The sequence below is a fragment of the Anopheles coluzzii genome, chromosome 3 (assembly GCF_943734685.1).
Source record: "Anopheles coluzzii chromosome 3, AcolN3, whole genome shotgun sequence".
Taxonomy (NCBI): Eukaryota; Metazoa; Arthropoda; class Insecta; order Diptera; family Culicidae; genus Anopheles; species Anopheles coluzzii.
The window spans coordinates 68,051,244-68,070,637 of NC_064671.1; the positions used below are offsets into that span (position 1 = coordinate 68,051,244).

Genomic DNA, 19,394 nt, shown 5'->3' on the forward strand with positions numbered 1-19,394 from the left:
CCTACATTTAACTTTAAAACATTGAATGTCAAAACCTCACACAAAACATTACCATAAATTCGTTATCCCACCCCTTAACAGCCAACAATATGTAAATAACCCAAAAGGTAACCAATTCACTTACATCTGTAACCTTGCCTGCAGCTCTTCCAACGTCTCAAACCGTGTCCGCACTTCACGCTCTTCCGTGTGCGAGTCTTGAGTAATCTGCAGATCGAACCGTACGGACGAGCAGGCCGGCAAACAATCGCACCGCAGCAGGTAATCATCCGTACCGGTGCGGTTCTGTTTGCGTATAAACAGTGCCCCACGTGCATCGTACGGACAGTGCTCCTCCTCAAACCGGCACACACGCGTCCCGTTCGTCCGGGGCATCGAGAAGTGGACGCAACCGCACCGAGCCAGCGTGTAATTTGTCAGGCACTCGAGCTCACAGTTGTCCTGGTTGTACCGTCGGAAGAAGCGCAGCGGATGCTCGTGTCCGAAGTAACACTGGCGCTTCTGGGCACTGTACTTCGAAAGCTCCGGCGAAGTCATCATGATGTTGGGCTTGAGCGCGACGGTAAGCGTCTGCGATAGCGACAGCCGTATGTTGCGCTTAGAAAGGTCCGGATAGACGGTGGGCTCGTGTATAAGTACCCGGTAGCCACGGCCACGCTGTGCCGAAAAAGAGGGACATGCATTTGCGGCATTTCGTAGGTATGAAACTGCCGAGAATAGTTTCACCATTACTCACCACACAAGATGTATCAATTTTGAGTGGATAATGGATTAAGTTGAAGCCGATCGAGGCATCCAACCCGGAACCGGCAACTTTTAGAAGCTCGCCCTTTGCCACCGTCGCGCCGTCCGTATCCCAGGGTTCCAGATATTGGTACTCGTCCTGCAGCACGTCCGGGTGAAACATTTCCGCCTGCGAGATCATATTGAACGAGTAGCAGATGCCTTCGTTCGTAAGTGTCACCTGCATGTAGTCGTTGCAGCGAGCGTCACTGGTCGAGCTGCACATGGTAAATACGCCCCGCCGGTCGAGCGCAACGTCCTTTAGAAAGTCGACCAGGTTGGGTTCGGGCACGTGGTTGAAGTTAAACATAAAGTTGCCTTCGTACTTGTAAATACCCGAGCAGTGATGCATGATGGCTTTCATCTTTCCAATGCTGATGATGCAACATCAATAGGAATGATTAGTTTTTTTTCCATCGGAATTGAAATACATGTGAAAAACCACCTTTCATCAGTAATGGTGATCGTTCGATTGGAGCTTCCTTTTCCCTGATACCACTGACTCTGGAGGGCTTCAAATTCTTGCGTAAAGTTGTACTTTGTATTTAGCACCTTTATCTCCGGGCAGATTGTAATCGCAGGGAAGTCCATATCCCACACCGGCGTGGGCACCTCCGACAGTGTCACGATGACGGGCGTTCGGTCCCATTTGTTGTACGCCTGTTGAATCATCATGCCACACCCGGCAAGCGAAAGAATGAAAACGCTCACCCAGATTAGTCTGGGAGCAGGAGAAAAGAGAGCAGAAGGAAAAAAGGACCATTTTGTTACAAAACAAGTGTTTTAATTTTACAGCGTTTTGTTGTTTTACATACTTTACACAAGCACCTCTCTGGGTGCCGACAAAAAACCGCACACCATGGACTGAACTTTCGGAACAGTACTCTTCAAACAATGCACCAACTTTGATGCTCGATTTTCGCTTCGTAGGGGTTTTCATTTTGGTCAAACCACTTCTGACCAACTCACTAGCAGCTAGCAAACTAAACTAAAGTTGGCCGATGTTTGGGTTGCTTGGGTAATAACGATGACACGGCTACCGGTTAGTGTCGTGACCTGTAGTGTGGACATTGCTGGGAGTGGCATATCAGCTGTTACAGTGCCACCAAATCCGTCGAGAGATATAGAATGTTTTAGCTTGTATAGGGAGTTTATATTGATTTTTTCTTTCCCTAAAGCACAGTAGTTCGTTATGAGCTGTTTGGTATGACCTTAGGGGTGAGCCCGTGTAAAAGGTACATACAACCTTTCTGCGGGCCCGGCTATTGTAATATCCTCCATCGCGTCATCGACACTTTAATGAACTTGATGTCACTGTTCATGGGCTTCGTTTATGTACTGAAATGTACTCACTGTCCACAAATCGTTTTTGCTAGCTCAGGATACAATTTGATTGTTATGCGTTGAAGTTATCCCTAAAAGACAGGAGTTTTGTTTATTTTGTCAATATTTATTCTACAATCATCGTTGCCTGAACATATTATTCAAAGCAACAGTGATGAAATTGTTAACAAAATCACCACAAACAATAAGATATTGTTAAAATATCTTATGGAGAAATCCATAAAAAAGTGCAAAATAAGCACAACGATGATCAAAATTTACATCAAATGACGACATTTTTTAATTTTTTCGCACAACAGTTGTCACAATAACACAGAAATATAAATTAAATGTCAAGGTTTAATAACCTGTGCTACAATACAAATGTTTTGATATGCAAGAGTTGAGAAAAATCATCCCACATATAATTCTTTTCGAGTCATCGAACGACTTGAACGATCATGGAAGCTTTATAAAAGCTTAACAGACTTGTTTGGTTTCTTGCAACCATACAGGATACGAATAATTCCACGCTTGATTTTTGCAGGAGTTTTGCAAACAAATTATATAAAATGTGTTACTAACTTCTCTAGAAAACTAAGAGCATAACTAAATTATTGAAAAAGGTAAGAAACTGTAAAACAGTCATTTAAATTATAACTTCTGGTGCTGAAACTTGCTCCGCACTACCCCAACCATTTCTATCTCATTTCGCTTGATTGCATTCGAAATTTAAAGCTGCACATTACACCTGACAGCACGTTACAGATTGCACCGTCATACAAGCGCAACCGTGATCTATTGCGGCACGTCTCTATGAATTCTACTCGAAAACTCGCTCCCGCCGAGAACGGGGGCTAAAGTACTACCGAAAATAGAGTGGAGAAACCTCTTAAAATGTGTAACAACTAACGGGTGGCCCGCATCTCAAACACCAACGGGGGCTTGGGAAACCTCAGTATAACGAACTGAAGAATATAAGTGAAATGAATTCTACCAGGCTGACGTGAATGCGGGAGCTAATTGTGTTCAGGTAATTTATTGCCAATCTCACGGTTCCGTAGTTTTCCACCCATTTGGCACTGTGTGTGTGTGTGGGTGGTGGAGGTGGTTCGTTTTTTTTTGCTTTTTTGCCATTTTCTTTACGTTCGCAAATACTTCCCGGTGCCTGATTTTAAAATGGCTTCACTTCTAGGGGGTGTGGAGGATGTATGCTGGTTGGAATGTTATATTGCTCCCAGAGCACGGCATCTCCGGGAATTGCAACTTCGGCGTAAAGGTGTGAGCTGCATCCCGCGGTAAGGTAAGCTGCCGAAGCGATAAAGGTGCATCAATTTATGGCCTTACGGGTGCGGGATGGAGTGCAACCGTTTGCAACAATTATTTTCTCGATCAGCAGAAATTAAAAGCTATCGAACGTTCAGGGCAGGTGTAACTCTTCTTTTATAGGGTACGGTACTTTTATCTGCCAAAACGTTAAGCTGGTTTGAATAAAATATTATGCTTTAATGGGGTTTTCGGTGCTGGTTGGAAAGGTTTTTGTTTTATGCCCTAACCGGATTTGCTTGTAACTTTGAAATTGAATGATGTTTAAATTTATAAAAGCAACCACACGTAATCATTCTCCCACCCAAATGCATCCCGGATTAAAAACCTTGCCGGAAAGGCATAAACTTTCCCCCCCAACAAGCTCTGAGACCTCTGCTGGTACTATTTGTTGGCGCTGTCAGTTGGCATTTTGATAACATCCCCTTATTGTTTATTCTAATCCACATCTACGCTTGTGGGGAAGGAACACCGAAGCGTACACTTTTCACTCCACACAATTTATGCACATTCAAATTGCTTTAGACACTATCTCCACTCCACCAGGAAAAGCTCTCGAACCCGAAAACAAACTCCCCGCAATCAAAGAAGCGCTCCTCCTCAACACAGTCGCACCCCGTAGCGGGTTGGTGTTGCAAAAGATTTTGTAATTTAATAATTCCCCTCGGTATCACGGTAGATGTGTGTGTGGAGTGAACGACGTCGGCTTTCGTGCGGAAACTGTTTAAGGATGGAAGCAGCATTTCTTTCCAGCATCAGCAGCAGCAGCACCCCAAGGGATAACCCGTAACGAACACGAACGATGCTACTGCGCTCTTCCGTCCGGATGCAGATTTTTGGAATAAAATAGAAACTTTTGTACGTGTGTGCGTGTGTACGTCTAAGTAGGGAAGGTTGAAGTCCACATTGGAACATTGGAAAATGCTCTCCGGGAAATACATTCTGTGAAATATATTCACGAAAAGGGGCTGGCTGTGATATTTGGAGGAAATTTGAATAGGAAAGTGTACACCTTTATCGCTGGTCGGTTTGCAACTGTATATTCGTTTGTCCTTTTTTGTATATAATATTTCATGCAGTTCATAATTCGTGTAGATCGAGCAGTTTCTAACGTCGAGTAGTTTATAACCTAATCTTAGTTTCCTAACGCTTTGTTTTATGCAATTCAAATTTATGTTCGAAAATAATTATTCTAATTCCAACATTCCCGGCCACCAAAGAAGAACTTCTTTAAATTTCATGCAAAATATAAATCCAAAAATGATTTCAAAAAAGAATTCAAAAAAAGTTCGACTCTTGAACCTGACGCTTATCTCCTATCTTACTGCTCGTGTGTGTAGATGTGTGAATGTGTGTTGCGTGTATCTTGTTCTGCCATGAGTGCGAAATGTAAACAATGTCGCGTGGCTTGCAGCTGCGCGTTACTCAGTGCCAGTGGTTTCCTTCTGCTCTAAGTTGCTAATTACGTCCGGATTAGGCAAAACTGCCAGACGATTAGCTGCGCGGACGATTTGCTTCCCTGAAGCAGTGCGCAGTGTAACGACGCGAACAACATCGTCCTTTCCAGGGTGTACTGCAACGATGCGCCCCATCGGCCACGAGGTAGGATGTACATTGTCTTCCTTAATAATCACCAGTGTATTTTCTTTCAGAACCGCTGATTTCCCGTTGCAATATTTGGCTCGAGCTTGTAACTGCTGCAGGTACTCCGGATACCATCGAGCCCAAATGGTTTGCAGATGTTTTTGTACCAACTGGTATTCCCTCAAATAGTTGCTCGGTGTCTCGGTGTAATCGATGATTGGTACCGCTTGCAGATTGCCACCGACGAGGAAGTGTCCCGGTGTCAATGGTTCCAAGTCCGACGGCTCATCGGATAGAGGTGTAATTGGTCGCGAATTCAAACATTGCTCTACCTGGGCAAGTAGGGTAAGCATGCTCTCCTGTGTGATGCTTGTTGTTCCTATTGTTCTGACTATATGCTTTTTAGCTGCCTTCATCGCCGCCTCCCATAAACCTCCAAAATGTGGTGCTCTTGGTGGGATAAACTTCCACTTCATATGATTCATCGCGCACCAATCAAATATAGCAGCTCGATCGTGTTCGTCGCTCTTTAGCATCTTGTAGACGCGATTCAGCTCATGTGCCGCTCCCTTAAAGGTGGTTGCATTGTCGGAATGCAGTTCACTGATTTGACCACGACGTGCAATCAAACGACGAAGTGCATTGATAAATGCTGTTGATGTTAAATCGCCAACCAGTTCGATATGTACCGCTCTTGTTGAAAAACATACAAATATGGCGATGTATGCTTTAATCGGACTTCTGTTGCGTATGGTTTGTTTTATATAGATTGGTCCGCAATAGTCTACTCCGCATACTGAGAATGGTCTTGTTGGTGTGACTCGTGATGTTGGCAAATCGGCGATACTTTGCTTAATAAGTGTGGGTTTGGCCTTAAAACATGCGTGGCAACTGTGGTACACAGACTTGCATAAATTGCGACCGCCAATTATCCAAAAGCTTTGGCGTAGTGTTGTTAAAAGCAGTTGTGGTGCAGCATGCAGCTTACTCAAGTGTATCGAAACAGCTAGTAGTGCGGACAGTGGATGTTTCGATGATAATATTACCGGGTGTTTTTCTGATTCCGACAGATGTGCGTTACTGAGCCGGCCACCAATGCGCAGAATACCTTGCGTATCTATGAAAGGGGAAATCCATTTCAGTTTGGAGTTCTTCGGAATCTCTTTGCCCTTCTGCAGGTGTTGTATCTCCTCGGAAAAGGTGTCTTGTTGCGAAAGATAACACAACTTGAGTTCTGCCGCCTTGAGTTCGTCTACAGTGAGCGGTGGGATATCCTTAGCATGGACCTTGTTTCCTACGCGGCGCTTTGCGTTTTGTATAAAGCGCAAACAATGTGCAACAACTCTTTGCAGTTTGTGGTAGATCGAAAATCGTGAGAACAAACTGTTTCGAAATTCGCAGATTAATGCTGTGCTTGCCACCCGTGACGATAGTTTTTCTTCTTCTGCGCTCTCATCTTCGCTTGGTGATGGTGTGTTCTGTGGCCATTCTTCCGAGTTGCGTGCTAACCAATGTGGCCCGTGCCACCAGCGCTCACACACTAGCAACTTTTCCGGCGTTAAACCTCGCGAAATGTCGTCTGCTGGATTGTCCGAGCCTGGAACATGCTTCCAGCATTGTATTCCAGCTGTGTGCTGAATTTTTGCAACCCTGTTTGCAAAGAAGGGCTTCCATCGATTTGGTGCTGAATTCAGCCAGTGAAGGACAGTCATGGAATCGGTCCAACAGATGGTGGTAGCAGAAATTTTCAGTGATTGCTGGACTTTCTCGTAAAGAAGTGTGGCTAGTCGTGCTGCACATAATTCCAATCGAGCTATGGAATGTGAATTGGATAACGCAACGACCTTTGACTTGGCTGTTAGCAGCTGCACGGTGACTCCTTCCATGCTTTCAGCCCGAATGTAGCAACAAGCACCATATGCTAGTTGTGATGCGTCAGCAAAGATATGAATTTGCAGACTTGTTGCCGTGCATTGCGATATGTACCGTGGGACTGTCAAATTGCGTAGTGAAGATAATGTAGAGTGAAATTTCGACCATTCATGCTGTAAGTGCGATGGTAGCTCGCTGTCCCAGTCATATGCCTTTCCATGAATCTTGAGAGCCCATAGTTGCTGCATGAACATCTTTGCGATGATGATCGTTGGGCCCAGTAGCCCGAGGGGATCAAATATCTTGGCGATATATGACAAAATTAACCTTTTCGTCATGCTGGGTGTTGTAGGTGGTATCTCAATACGAAACCGTAGTGTATCAGTTGCCGGTTCCCAAACGATGCCTAGTGTGGATACTTGTTTCGAGCTCTTCCACTCGTGCGAGAGTTGTACCGCCACATCTTCTGAAGGAACGTTCTTCAATGCTTCGGAGCGGTTCGATGCCCATTTCTTCAGCGTGAAACCAGCTGAATTTAGCATGTCTGAGATTTGCCTTTGTATAACGATTGCTTCGGACAAATCATCGGTACCCGTTAGCAAATCATCTACGTAAAAATCGTTCATGACCGCGTTCATTGCCAAAGGATACTCTTCCTTGTGGTCAAGAGCAATCTGTTTGAGGGTCCTGGTTGCTAAAAATGGAGCAGAGGCTGTGCCGTACGTAACCGTCTGTAGCTCAAATGTCGATATAGGATCTGCAGGATGTTCTCTGTACCGGATGCGCAGATAGTTACGGTCATGAGGGCTATGTAAAATTTGCCGATACATCTTCTCTACGTCTGCAGTGAGAGCAATGGCACGAGAACGAAACCGAAGGATAATCGATAAAAGATCTTCTTGAACGACTGGTCCCACTAAGAGTTTGTCGTTCAATGAGTAACCACTCGAAGTCTTACAGGATGCATCGAACGCGACACGCACCTTCGTGGTTGTGCTTGATTCCTTAATGACAGCGTGATGTGGGAGGTAGTAATGCTCTACCGAATCGTTTGCAGGACTGGTAAGCCGCTTCATATGCCCCAAATGCTCATATTCTTTCATAAATTTACCATACTCTTCTTTCATTTTAGCATTGGTGTTCAACCGCCGTTCGATACAACGCAGTCTGCGATCGGCTATTTCCTTCGACTCTCCTAAAACGATATTAGGGTTGGAGTTAAATGGCAAACTAACGACATACCTTCCACTTGAGTTGCGAACAGTTGTTGCTGCGAAATGCTTCTCGCAAGCATTCTCCTCAACCGATAGCACAGGATCCTCGGCTATGGTTTCACTCTCCCAGAACCGCTGCATGGTCTCCTCCAGTGGGGTGTCGTATGCAGATAGATGGCACAGCCGCGGACCGACTGACGAATGATGAGTGTTGCCGGTGACAACCCAACCAAAGTGGGTTTCGACCAGCCACGGTTTGCCTCTACCGATAGAGCACTTGCGACCGGTGTGGAGCTCCCAGAACGTATCGCCTCCGATGACGATGTCGATTTGCCCCGGACTGTTAAAGGTGCTGTCCGCCAATGCCACGTCCGGCATTTTCCATGAAGAGACGTCCGTTGGTGATGTAGGGATGTTTGCGGATGGCGTGTCCAGAACCAAGAAAGTCATCTCCGTTGCGAAGGGTTGTGTCTTGGACTGAACGGTAGCGACGATGGAACCCTTGATCTGCTGTACTGCATTGCCGATGCCCGATACAGCGACGTTGACCCTTTTGCGACTCGTCAGCAGTTTCCGTGCGAACTCCTCAGCGATGAAATTCGACATGGATCCCGAATCCAACAACGCCCTTGCTTCATGGGTGTTCCCGTAGTCATCCTTGATCTGGATGTTTGCCGTCGCCAGAAACACATTGTCTTCATTCGACTGAGCTGACAATGTTACCGTTGCGGGTGGAGCATAGGGTGGTGAATGATGTAGAAGTGTGTGATGACGCTCACGACACGTGCGACACGAATAATCCGACTTGCACGCTCTAACCTGATGATTGCTGCTCAAACAGTTCCAGCACAGCCGCTTCGATGCGACGACGTCCCGTCGCTGTTGGACCTCCTTGGCGATGCACACTGGACAGTTGCGCAGTGTGTGGTCTTCGGAACACTCCAATGGACACTTTGGCTGTTGGGTGTGCGCAGTCGATGCAGCAGGAGCCGAGCGAGATGTAGCTGCATTCGCGATGAATCTCCGTTGCCCTGGTTGACGAATGAGACCGGCCACCTTGATACCACTAGCTGCTTGATCCTTCACGAAGTTGTTGGTCGATTTCAAGATTTGGATACGATCTTGCACGAAGTCGATCACATCCTTATATTTGTCCGTCGTGAAGTGCACGGAATGTTTCTCCCAAGCCAACAATGTCTCTCGATCCAACTTCATCAGCAGCATGTTTGAGAGGGGTGTGTCCCACGAGTCAACCGGTTCGTTCAGCTTTTTCAACCCGTTGACGAAGCGGGTGAATTCATCCACCAGGTGCGTGAGCTTGTCAACGCACACCAATTGCACTCCCGGAAGGTAGTGCAATTTGCGATAGTATTCGCGAATCAAAAGACGAGAATTGTCGTACCGTTTAAGAAGCGCCGCCCAGGTAACCGAATAGTTGTCCGCCGTTAAAGGTGTATGCTCGAAGGGTACCGCCGCGTCCCCCTTTAACGATGACAGTAAGTATTGTAGCTTCGCGATAGATGGAAGCTCGGCTGAAGCGTCGATCATTGCGATGAAGCGATCTCGGAAAGAAAGCCATTTTGTGTGATCTCCGTCAAATGTTGGAAGTTCGATTTTGGGCAAACGTAAATTTGGCGCGTGGGGTCGACCGAATGCAAGCGTTGAGGAAGCCAAGCCCGTTGTATCGTTGAGCGAACCTTCTTCCTTTGGCTGTCTTTCCCGTAGAAATGATTTTAGCTTGCGACAGCGTTCTTCAATGTCGATCCGTTCCATTATGCTGGCTTCGACCGCTTCGTCTTTATCTTCAAGCTCTTCCAGTTTCGAAACTGCGGTGAAAAACTCTTCCTTATGTTTCGCCAGATCTTCTAACACCTCCGGAATCTGCTTGGCATCATCACTCGAATATTTCGCCTGGAACCGTTCCAGCGATTTTATGTTCTCCAGGGCGATCCTCTTTTTCAGTTGCACTGCTTTAATTTTCTTATCCATTGCACAAAGAAAATACTGCGATATCACACGAAAATAACGAACAAAGCGATGGCGCGAAATTCAAAATGATGGCGTGTAACCGACCGTTGCCCTTGATGCGGGGCGATATGCGATGGCGGGAATTGTCACGGAATGACTTGCACACTTGACGACGAATACCGAATTCCACTCTTGATGCAGAATGAAACTTATTTCTTCTCCGTATATCACGATCCGGCTCGAAGGACCAAAAATGTGAAATATATTCACGAAAAGGGGCTGGCTGTGATATTTGGAGGAAATTTGAATAGGAAAGTGTACACCTTTATCGCTGGTCGGTTTGCAACTGTATATTCGTTTGTCCTTTTTTGTATATAATATTTCATGCAGTTCATAATTCGTGTAGATCGAGCAGTTTCTAACGTCGAGTAGTTTATAACCTAATCTTAGTTTCCTAACGCTTTGTTTTATGCAATTCAAATTTATGTTCGAAAATAATTATTCTAATTCCAACACATTCTTTCCACACCGTAGTCCCGAACCCGAACAATGGCAGCGTGGAAATGAAGCTTTAGTCGGTGTGGAAAAGTTAGATGATTGCCGTTTTGAATGGAAAATTAGTTCATAAACGGCTGAAGCGCAGTGTTGATGCAATGGATGAGAGTGGAATAACCAAGTAGCAATTCTCTGCCAACAAAATGGGATAGTGTGTTGATATGATGGGGATTTCATGCGATGGCGGGTTTTTGAAAGGTCGGGTAAAAGAGTCAAAGAATTTGAAAAGATAAATAGATAGTTAAAGGTTTTTCTATTGAAGATTGAAGGCTATTTTATAACTTCATAAACTTCAGACTTCTTCAAAAATTACAAAAACCTTCCAAGACACACGACTTGTTAGTTCTTTTGAAATTTATACGCACTTCACGTGTCTTAAAGGGCCATTCTTGGGATGGTTTTAAGCGATATATAAACCAGGATAACCAGAATTGCTCATTAGAACAGATATCTGTTAAAGGTGATGAGACCTGGTAGAACATTATGGCTGCAAAACAAACTCATGAAATTCCAGAAAGATGTATGTTTGTTTCATTAGGTAGGACCAAGGAACTTGAAGAACTATTGTAAATACTGTTACATCAACTCCTCCCAAGATTGAGAAACGTTGTACTTCATACAGTAACCTTTCTCTAATCTGCCCATAAGTTGGATTTCAGGGTATGAATAAGTAATAAAGTTCTTGCGTTAGTTCCTGTTTTTTCTTGTGCGAAAAACAGGAAACATACTAAAAACCTCAAATATATAATAAATTCTACATGTTATAGGAACAGGCGTGTGCTTAAGTCTTTTATGAGCATGAATTCTTTAGCTTTCTAATGGATTTCTGAGATATGTTTATAATAGATACTGTTTTAGCAAGGGATGCGCTAAAAGAAAGAACATGAACGACCTAATAAATTGATGAGTCGAGACTGAAAGCATTATTAATATTCATTTCATGAGTCATTGCAGGATCTTTGATAAAAAAGTCTAGTATATCAATACAATGCATAGAGTATATGCGTTGTAATTAGTTTTTTCAGAAACACAAAAACTGTTGCTCTTTTCATACTACTACATACATACATTTCTATCAAACAGGCAAACGCCCAACTTTTCTCCTGTAACCTTTTGCTCGAGCCCCGTCTACTCAACTGTATTCAATTAATAAATCTAATTTTCGCCTGCCGACATTTCACCACCACGCACCAAATACTCCAAACACAGCTCAACAAATCGCCAACGCAAAGAACACATCATACCAGAACCATCAACACCACCACCACCACCACCACCAGAACAGTGCTGTTTGTGAAGGATCGAAGAATCGGTTTTGTTTCCGAATGCCGATAATTATGTTTGCCTTTGATTAACGAACTTCATTTTTACCCAAACCGCGCGCACAGAGCGCAGAACTTTCGGAACCCGCGTGAGATGTAAATACCACGCAAAATCGAGCTGTCGGGCTGAGAGCTGAGGCCCTGCTGTTCGCATGGAAAATGTGGCCACTTTTCGTCGAAGTAAATGAGCGCTGGTTTCCAGGGGAAAGGGAAGTTTATTTTTTGCGTTTTGGAAGGCTCAAACTTTCGAGCCATTGCTGCCATTGCTGGCTGTGCTGGCCCATATAACGGAGTCGTGTGGTGCTGGCTGCTTAATTAAGCAGATTGTGATTGATGGAAATGTTGCGGCTAATTGATGGAAAGAGGCAATGCCCGTTCGGGCGTGCGATATCGATAGTGCGGATTTGGTGTTGTGTGGTAAATGGCACAAAGCCCATTTATTAGCGAATGGTTGGTCGCGAAGAGTCTTCCAAATTTGAATCTGTTTATCTGGTGGTGCGCGAGGCTTTAGAGTTTGTACAGTGGGCTTATAAGCTGGGCAAGGCGTTGCGTGGAATAATGTGATAGAATTAAGCCATGCCATTAGACTTCGCTCGTTAAGTAGGTATTGGATTTCTTTGAACGCTCAAAATAGAAATGAAGCTGTAATATAGCATCAAATGAAACTTTACTGACAAATGTAGCTTTTTATGCTCAGTTTTTGTTTCTGTAATTTAGATATTTTAAGTTTTAAAGTTAAAACTCATTCTCACCACATACTGAACCTCTACTTTTCGGTATTGTAAATGGCTCATAATTATAATCTGCGTAAAATATGCTTTCAGCCACGGATTATTGTAATCCTGATAATTCAAATGAGTGAAAAATGTCCCCAATCCTCACTCCACTCACATCCTTCCCCTATAGCTGGATGATGTATGGATTTGCAAAACTTTTATCCAGCTGCATGGCCGACAAGCAAAGCTTAGCATGAATTAATTAGGGTGCTAATCTGTTGCAAATGTCACTGCTTGCCCATTTAGAAAAGTTAATCGTGTTCGTCTGTATGTTTGTTCGCCACTCTCGTTACTGCCATTCATCAGCATTAGCTCCCGGGGACTAATGTTGAAAATTTGCGATAAGGAGATACCAACGGGAAACATCTGAAACTTGTTTTGGAAGATATATTCCGGGACAGGGAAATGGGACTTAAAAATAATGAGCATTGTCTATTGGGATTTTAATAACTTTGATCCTAAGCGAACGTTTATAGCGTACGTTGTTCTATGCATTACAACAGGTCGCAGCATAGAAAAAGGATGCCTAAAAAGTTTCCCAGGTCAAACTCAAACTTATGATCGAAAACTATCAGAATATGAGCGAGCTTTCGTGCCAGCCAAGACAAACAATCTTTTCCTGAAGAATGAAAAGCAAACGGACGAGTGTGTGAGTGTGTTTGAGGGTCGATTGCTCAAATATTGACGACCACCTGGCCAGTCCATTCGATGGGTGCCTCTTCTGAACGGGACCCGAGGTTATGACGGACGTCTAATATTTGCCAAGTGTTAGGTTACGAACTAGTTACGAAATCAAACACACTTCCCCCCCGTCAAGCAAGTGTTAGACAAGAGAGCGCTCGAACGGTATGGAATAAAAGAATGCCAACCTGCTAGTTTATCACCTTCCGGCTAGATGGAATAGAAAAAAAAGTGTTCTAAAAACACAGCTAACCGTACAGTTCCATAGCCCCTAGCGTACGATTACGGATTGCAAAGATAAATGTCTCTATTCCGCTCACCGGGATTCCACTACACAGTGCTGCTGCTGCTAGAACAAAGCTAATAAAATTCCCCTCTGAGAATAAATCTACACAAGAACACTTCAAATCATTAGCATAATACCGAAAGGAGCTTTCTGGAGTGGTTAAAAATGAGGAGAAAAAACAGGAAAAGAAAGAATAAAGAGAGGGTTATGTAATGATTCCTATTAATTAACCAGCTGGCATTAAATTTATGTTGCGTTTTTTGGATTCTTTCTTTCTTGGTATTTGCGATTTTGGGTCTCAAAAACCAAAAAGCTTCATTTTTCCTTTACCTTAAAGCATGATCCTTTTAGGGATTTTGTTTTGTTTCGGATAGCCTAGAACTGTACGGAAGCTAATCGGGGTTAACTAGTTGCCAGTTAGCTTATCGTAATCGCAAGAATACGCCGTAGAATGACGCTAGTGCGGACAAATCAATATTAATTAATTAGCATAAACAAACCATTACGAGACCGGGATCGGGGCAAGATTGTGGCAAACGGCGAAGAGTTATGTGCGATAGGACTTTGATTAGAGGCGAATTCGGTCGCAGCTGAGAAGCTACTGCGGATATATTCTAGTGGAGCTTTTTTTGGTAACGGCCAATATTTAAGCATAATGAGATGTAAAAAATTACAATTTAAATGATATCAAGCGTTATGTTGTGCTGCTTATGCATATTGATGTTTGAAAAAAGGTGTAACTGTTCTGAAACTAAAGCAGCGAGTTTTGTATTTTGTCTATACTACAGCTAAATTATGAGTTTTAAGGGATCAAACGATAGAAACATGAATGATTTGGTATGTAATATTTGTGAAAAGTGAATTTTGATTACGAGTAATGTTAATCCTTTTAAGAACATTTCGTCATATTTGCGATAAAGTATAGCAAAAAAACCCTAATGGAGCTCTTCAGTTTCAAATTAAACCTTGATTTTTGATTATTGGAGGACCTGTTCTGCTGCCTTTTTATACTTGTTTTTCAGTTAAATCATTCTTTTTCATTGCTATGAAGAGGTATAATGGGCTGTATTTTAACAACAATATGAATGCACCTTCATCCTCCGAGCGGAAACAAAAGGCACTCCCAGCCGACCGGATTGAAAAGACAATACATTTTGCCCCGCGCATCCACTTTCAATTATGGAAAAATTATCAGAATTGTTAATGAGCATGAGTGATGGCGCATAGGCGAAGGAAACCACCCCCATTAGCTGTACTCCATAAATGTATCGGAAACACATTTCCAATTGACACATCGAGCATCGAGCCCACACTGCAACCGCCCGGGTTGGATGAATTAAACACCTTCCCGTCCGGTGTTGAGATTGAAATATGAATCACACCGTGGGAGACCCACAACGGGGGAGTGAAAAAAACGAACCCCCATTTTCCATGATTGGCGGCCCTTCTATGATATATGCGCGTTTGCGAAATTATTCCATTCTTTATGACCCCCTGTCAAACGAAGCGCAACGGAATAATTGCTAGAATTGGCTGCATAATACATACACTTCGGTGCAGCGAGCAAAAATTCTGCGTTATGAGGCTTTTTTTTATAGTATTATGCTATTTTTGAGATAAATTGATGGAAGAGTGGTATAAATAAGCTTGCTAGTAACACCTTTTTCCCTACTACTCTTCTTATCATTTGTTACAACAAGCGTAAGCCGCCTCTGGGAGCTGCAAAGAATGATTACGCTAAAATTCGCTACCAGTACTATTTCCTTCCCAACTGAGCTCAGTACAATCTGGCAAACAAAACAAAAAATGCCACCCATATCCCACCACCCACTCAGGACACTCTCTCAGCAAAAGCCCCATGGAGGTCCCCTCACAAAAAAAAACCCAATACAGAAGGCTCATTAATCAGTGGCAGAAAAATGACAGACTCATGAATAACGGAAGCGGAAACGTGAAAGTGCTGAATAATTTATCAGCTCCATCGAAGGGGGGAGTCTTTTGGCTGTCCTATCCTCCCAACCAGCAACTCCCCAAGAGGATACCCCGGCGCAGTGATGAAGTATGCAGCGTGTAGTAAGGCTACGCGTACGGATGACGGTTTCTACTGAACCGTAAAGAAACAAAAACATAGACGGCCTACACGAAGCTGCCATTCATCCCAAACCAGGGCACCCACTGGTACACCAAGAAGGCTCTGCTGTGTGGTGGAATCTGGAGTGTGACAAAATCAAAACCTGCTGACGGCAACGAATTTATGTTTTACTTGATTTTGGCCTTTTTTTGGTGCGCGGCGTCTGATTCGATGGCAAAGTGGTTTTTTTTTATCATAACACTTAATGTTGCTCGAGATGGCTGTATCGAACAGCTGTGGCGGATGGACTCATTTCCTGGCGTGCGTTTAGTGCTGAAGCTGTTGAAAATTACGTTTCTAAGCACAGGGAAATGAAGATGGTGATTGGAATAGGCCAATCGGTGATGGATGGGAGTTAAATTTTTTCACACTTTTGATCTGGATTTTTGTTAGTCCTGTTTGGATTTTTAATCAAGTTTACCCACCGTGCCAACAGTTGGATCGATTTTAATTAAAATTTTACAACTCATCGCAAGTGGTAAAGTCGAGGGTTGGGAGTTTAATGAATATATTATAACAAAAAATCTTTTTTTTCATTAAATTTGTATTGTGGAATAATATATTTTCGCATTTGACAGCAGCAGCAAATAGCACGGTGATGAAAACCGAAAAGTGACCGCACGGTGCCTTAGAATAAATCGTGGCAAATTGGACTGTATAAGGACTTATAATACAATTCGAAGTGACTAACCGAATGCATTATCTCTTGTTGAATTTAAGAATTGACGCTAAGCTTTAAAATTCAAATCAATAGTTGTAGTTCTGAATTGAATCACTCACAAGGGAGTCATCAGTCACCAACGATGAATGGAACCGTTGAAACTTTCCTTGAAATAAGCATTCTGCAGAGGAGTTATTAATAAATTATCAAATGCTTCGAGTCTTGAAATTTTGCTATTCTTGAGGAAAATAATATTTAAAAAAAACTCAATTTTCTATAAAGGAATTCATTGGTGGTTTAGAACTTTTATTGGCAATTAATTATTGGCATACTTTGTGAAACTTCAACCATATGATATCGCTAAAAGTCACTTACAAAAGTGACAATTATTGTCCCAATTCAGAAACTCAATCAAGTTTGCCGATAAAGCTGACAAGTGAGAAACCCTGCCAATTATCGATCGATCTGTCAAAATACTGTGTAAACTCGGTGCATGAAATTAGCTTAGAAAGAGCATTATTCAACAACATCCCGCCGGCATGTTTAGCCCTCCTGTTTGTAACAAACATACGCTACAGTTTTCATACTTCCCAAATTCAAAGCACTCCATTATTTAGCAAATCCCACCCACTGGCGTGTCACCGTATCGCCATCGCTGTAATCGATCGAAAGTACAGCGAGGTGTGGAAATTGATCATTTATCATCAATTTGCATCTGGGGAGCAGGGAAATGATGAGCTGGTCGTGTTTAATCCAGTACGCAGGCTGGCAATGGCAAGGATATAATCAACCACCAGCAACCACCAGCAGCATCAGAGGCTGGGTTTTTGCTGCGTAATGTTGTACGCCACACAACACACAGGCAGGAATATATAGGCCTGAGTATTCCCAACACGGATGCAAACGTTTTCCCGAAACAACAATTTAATTTCCATACCGAGCCGCCATGCCCAAAAGATCGCCGCGCGCTTCGAAGGTGCGCATCGTACAGGGCTTTTGGGCGGTGGTGTTTAGGATGTTTCCGATACGCTTATCGACACCATCGATAAATTGACTACTTTCGACGAGCGCGGGCTCTTCCTCTCTCTATTTGCTGTCTACCATCCTGCCACTTAATTGGAATTTATTCGAGTTTGCTTTTAACGGGAAAGCCGGCGAGGAGACGAGGAACGTTGTTCCGTTCCACGAGGTGATGAGCATAGTCTGGTATTCTTAATTTAATTACAAGTTTTTGGGCCACATTCGACATTTGACGGTGCCGCTTCGGAAGTGCGCGACACTTCATAAAGCGTGCCTACGTAAGGGACGACTACGACGACGACGGACGACAGTGTTGTGTACTTGATTGGCGGGAAAAGTCCCGAAAATCCCGAACGAGATGCACCAACACCCGGGCACGGATGGTGGAGGATGAGGAATGATAAATCAATTAACAAAATTGAATGTTGTTCTGCCATTGACGGGAGGTGTTTGCATTGGCTTCAATTTTGGTGAATTAGTGGTGAAATCAGCAGACACTGACAGCAGGTATACGTACGTCGGCTTGCTTGGTGGGTAATTGTTTAATGAATCATTAAACACCAACCGGCAGAATGCAATTGAAGTTGGGTCGTTAACTGATTTGGGATTAAATGTGATAAAAAAAAGAGCACTCAATAAAAACACCTTCAAGAAGCTCCTTTTCATCGAAAGATCGACTCTCTATTCCTAAAACCTATGCTGCCGTCTGCTGCTCTACCCAATCGAAAAGGAAGCATAAATAAAACGACCCAACAACGCCACCCGCCGGCGCAAAAGGCGCAAAACGATTGGCACGTGGAAAGATTTGCCTTTCCCGACTGGCTTTCGCTCGGACTGACCGCTTATGTTCGGCATCATTTAGCAGTGGCACGATTTATGTCATTTTAATTCAGTCTAATTCGGAGTTTCGGGGCCTCGGTACGAGAGACAAGATAAATTACACTCGTTAGCATGTATCTGTGTCCTCCATCCGCTTCACGCTAGAGCTGGACAATGGCAAATGGCAAATGGGCATAGAATGGAATATGCTAAAGATGTTGCCCTGTATTCGCTATGGCAGGGGGATCTGTTCTTATGAATGTGTCAACTTCCTTTCGGAGGAACTTTTTATTATCAGCTTTACGTTTTTGTTCTGCAAAACAGTATAATACAAGGCAGTATGTTGTAGGCAAAGATTAGGACGAGCATGCACAAGACATAACAGATACTATGTTTTGACATTTATTTAGTATCCTTTAGATACCCTTAGAGCGTAGTTCAGAAATAATGGTTGGGTTTTCAAGACTCATTAGATACTTTATAGCGTTTCTCAGAAAACCACCTATCGTCGTCGTCTAATTTAATTTCGTCATTCTGGCACTATCTATCGACGTTCTCGCAACGATGACACAATATGGGCGAGCGAACGTTTATATATTATCCCTAGATTAAGAAATTGATTGAAATGATAGCAATAGTGCTTGAAGCCAAATCGAGTAACATCCATAAACACTGTAACTTAGCCTTAGACATTTTCTAGCAAAGTAGTCTCCAAGTTTCTCTTTTGACTCATCCGTAAATGTGCTCAACCAAAACCCATAATCAACTATTTGGTTTCTAAATTAAACCTGACTACAATAGCTTCACATGTTATGTGTACATTTCTAACACGATCCACATTTGCCTTCACACGCCTTGGTGTCATTACTCATGCATAACACGATTGAAAGCGAACGATGTGAAGCTCTTGTAATTTCTTGTATTTAATCATTCCTTGCTCGCCTGGGTGGCCTTCGGGATGAAATGTAAATAAACACAAGTAATCGTTATTTGAATCTCTTCCGACTTTTACCAGCCGTAGCTTTCAAGTGTTCGATGATACGATTTGATTAGAGATTGCTGTAGTGTGCCAA

General features: G+C 43.3%; 2 protein-coding genes across 2 annotated transcripts; both read right to left on the reverse strand.

Annotated features, from left to right (window-relative positions):
* Positions 1 to 120: 120 nt before the first annotated feature.
* On the reverse strand, positions 121 to 743 carry LOC120959817 (pickpocket protein 11-like). The gene has a single exon (XM_049608982.1). The coding sequence runs from the start codon at positions 727 to 729 to the stop codon at positions 121 to 123; it is 609 nt and encodes a 202-aa protein (XP_049464939.1). The 5' UTR covers positions 730 to 743.
* A 4,019-nt stretch (positions 744 to 4,762) lies between these two features.
* On the reverse strand, positions 4,763 to 10,801 carry LOC120954653 (uncharacterized). Its single transcript, XM_049609180.1, has one exon. The coding sequence runs from the start codon at positions 10,089 to 10,091 to the stop codon at positions 4,854 to 4,856; it is 5,238 nt and encodes a 1,745-aa protein (XP_049465137.1). The 5' UTR covers positions 10,092 to 10,801; the 3' UTR covers positions 4,763 to 4,853.
* Between the last annotated feature and the right edge of the window lie 8,593 nt (positions 10,802 to 19,394).

Excerpts from the sequence above, each read along its gene's own strand:
- LOC120959817 (XM_049608982.1), bottom strand. The coding sequence starts at position 729 with ATGGTGAAACTATTCTCGGCAGTTTCATACCTACGAAATGCCGCAAAT.
- LOC120954653 (XM_049609180.1), bottom strand. The coding sequence starts at position 10,091 with ATGGATAAGAAAATTAAAGCAGTGCAACTGAAAAAGAGGATCGCCCTG.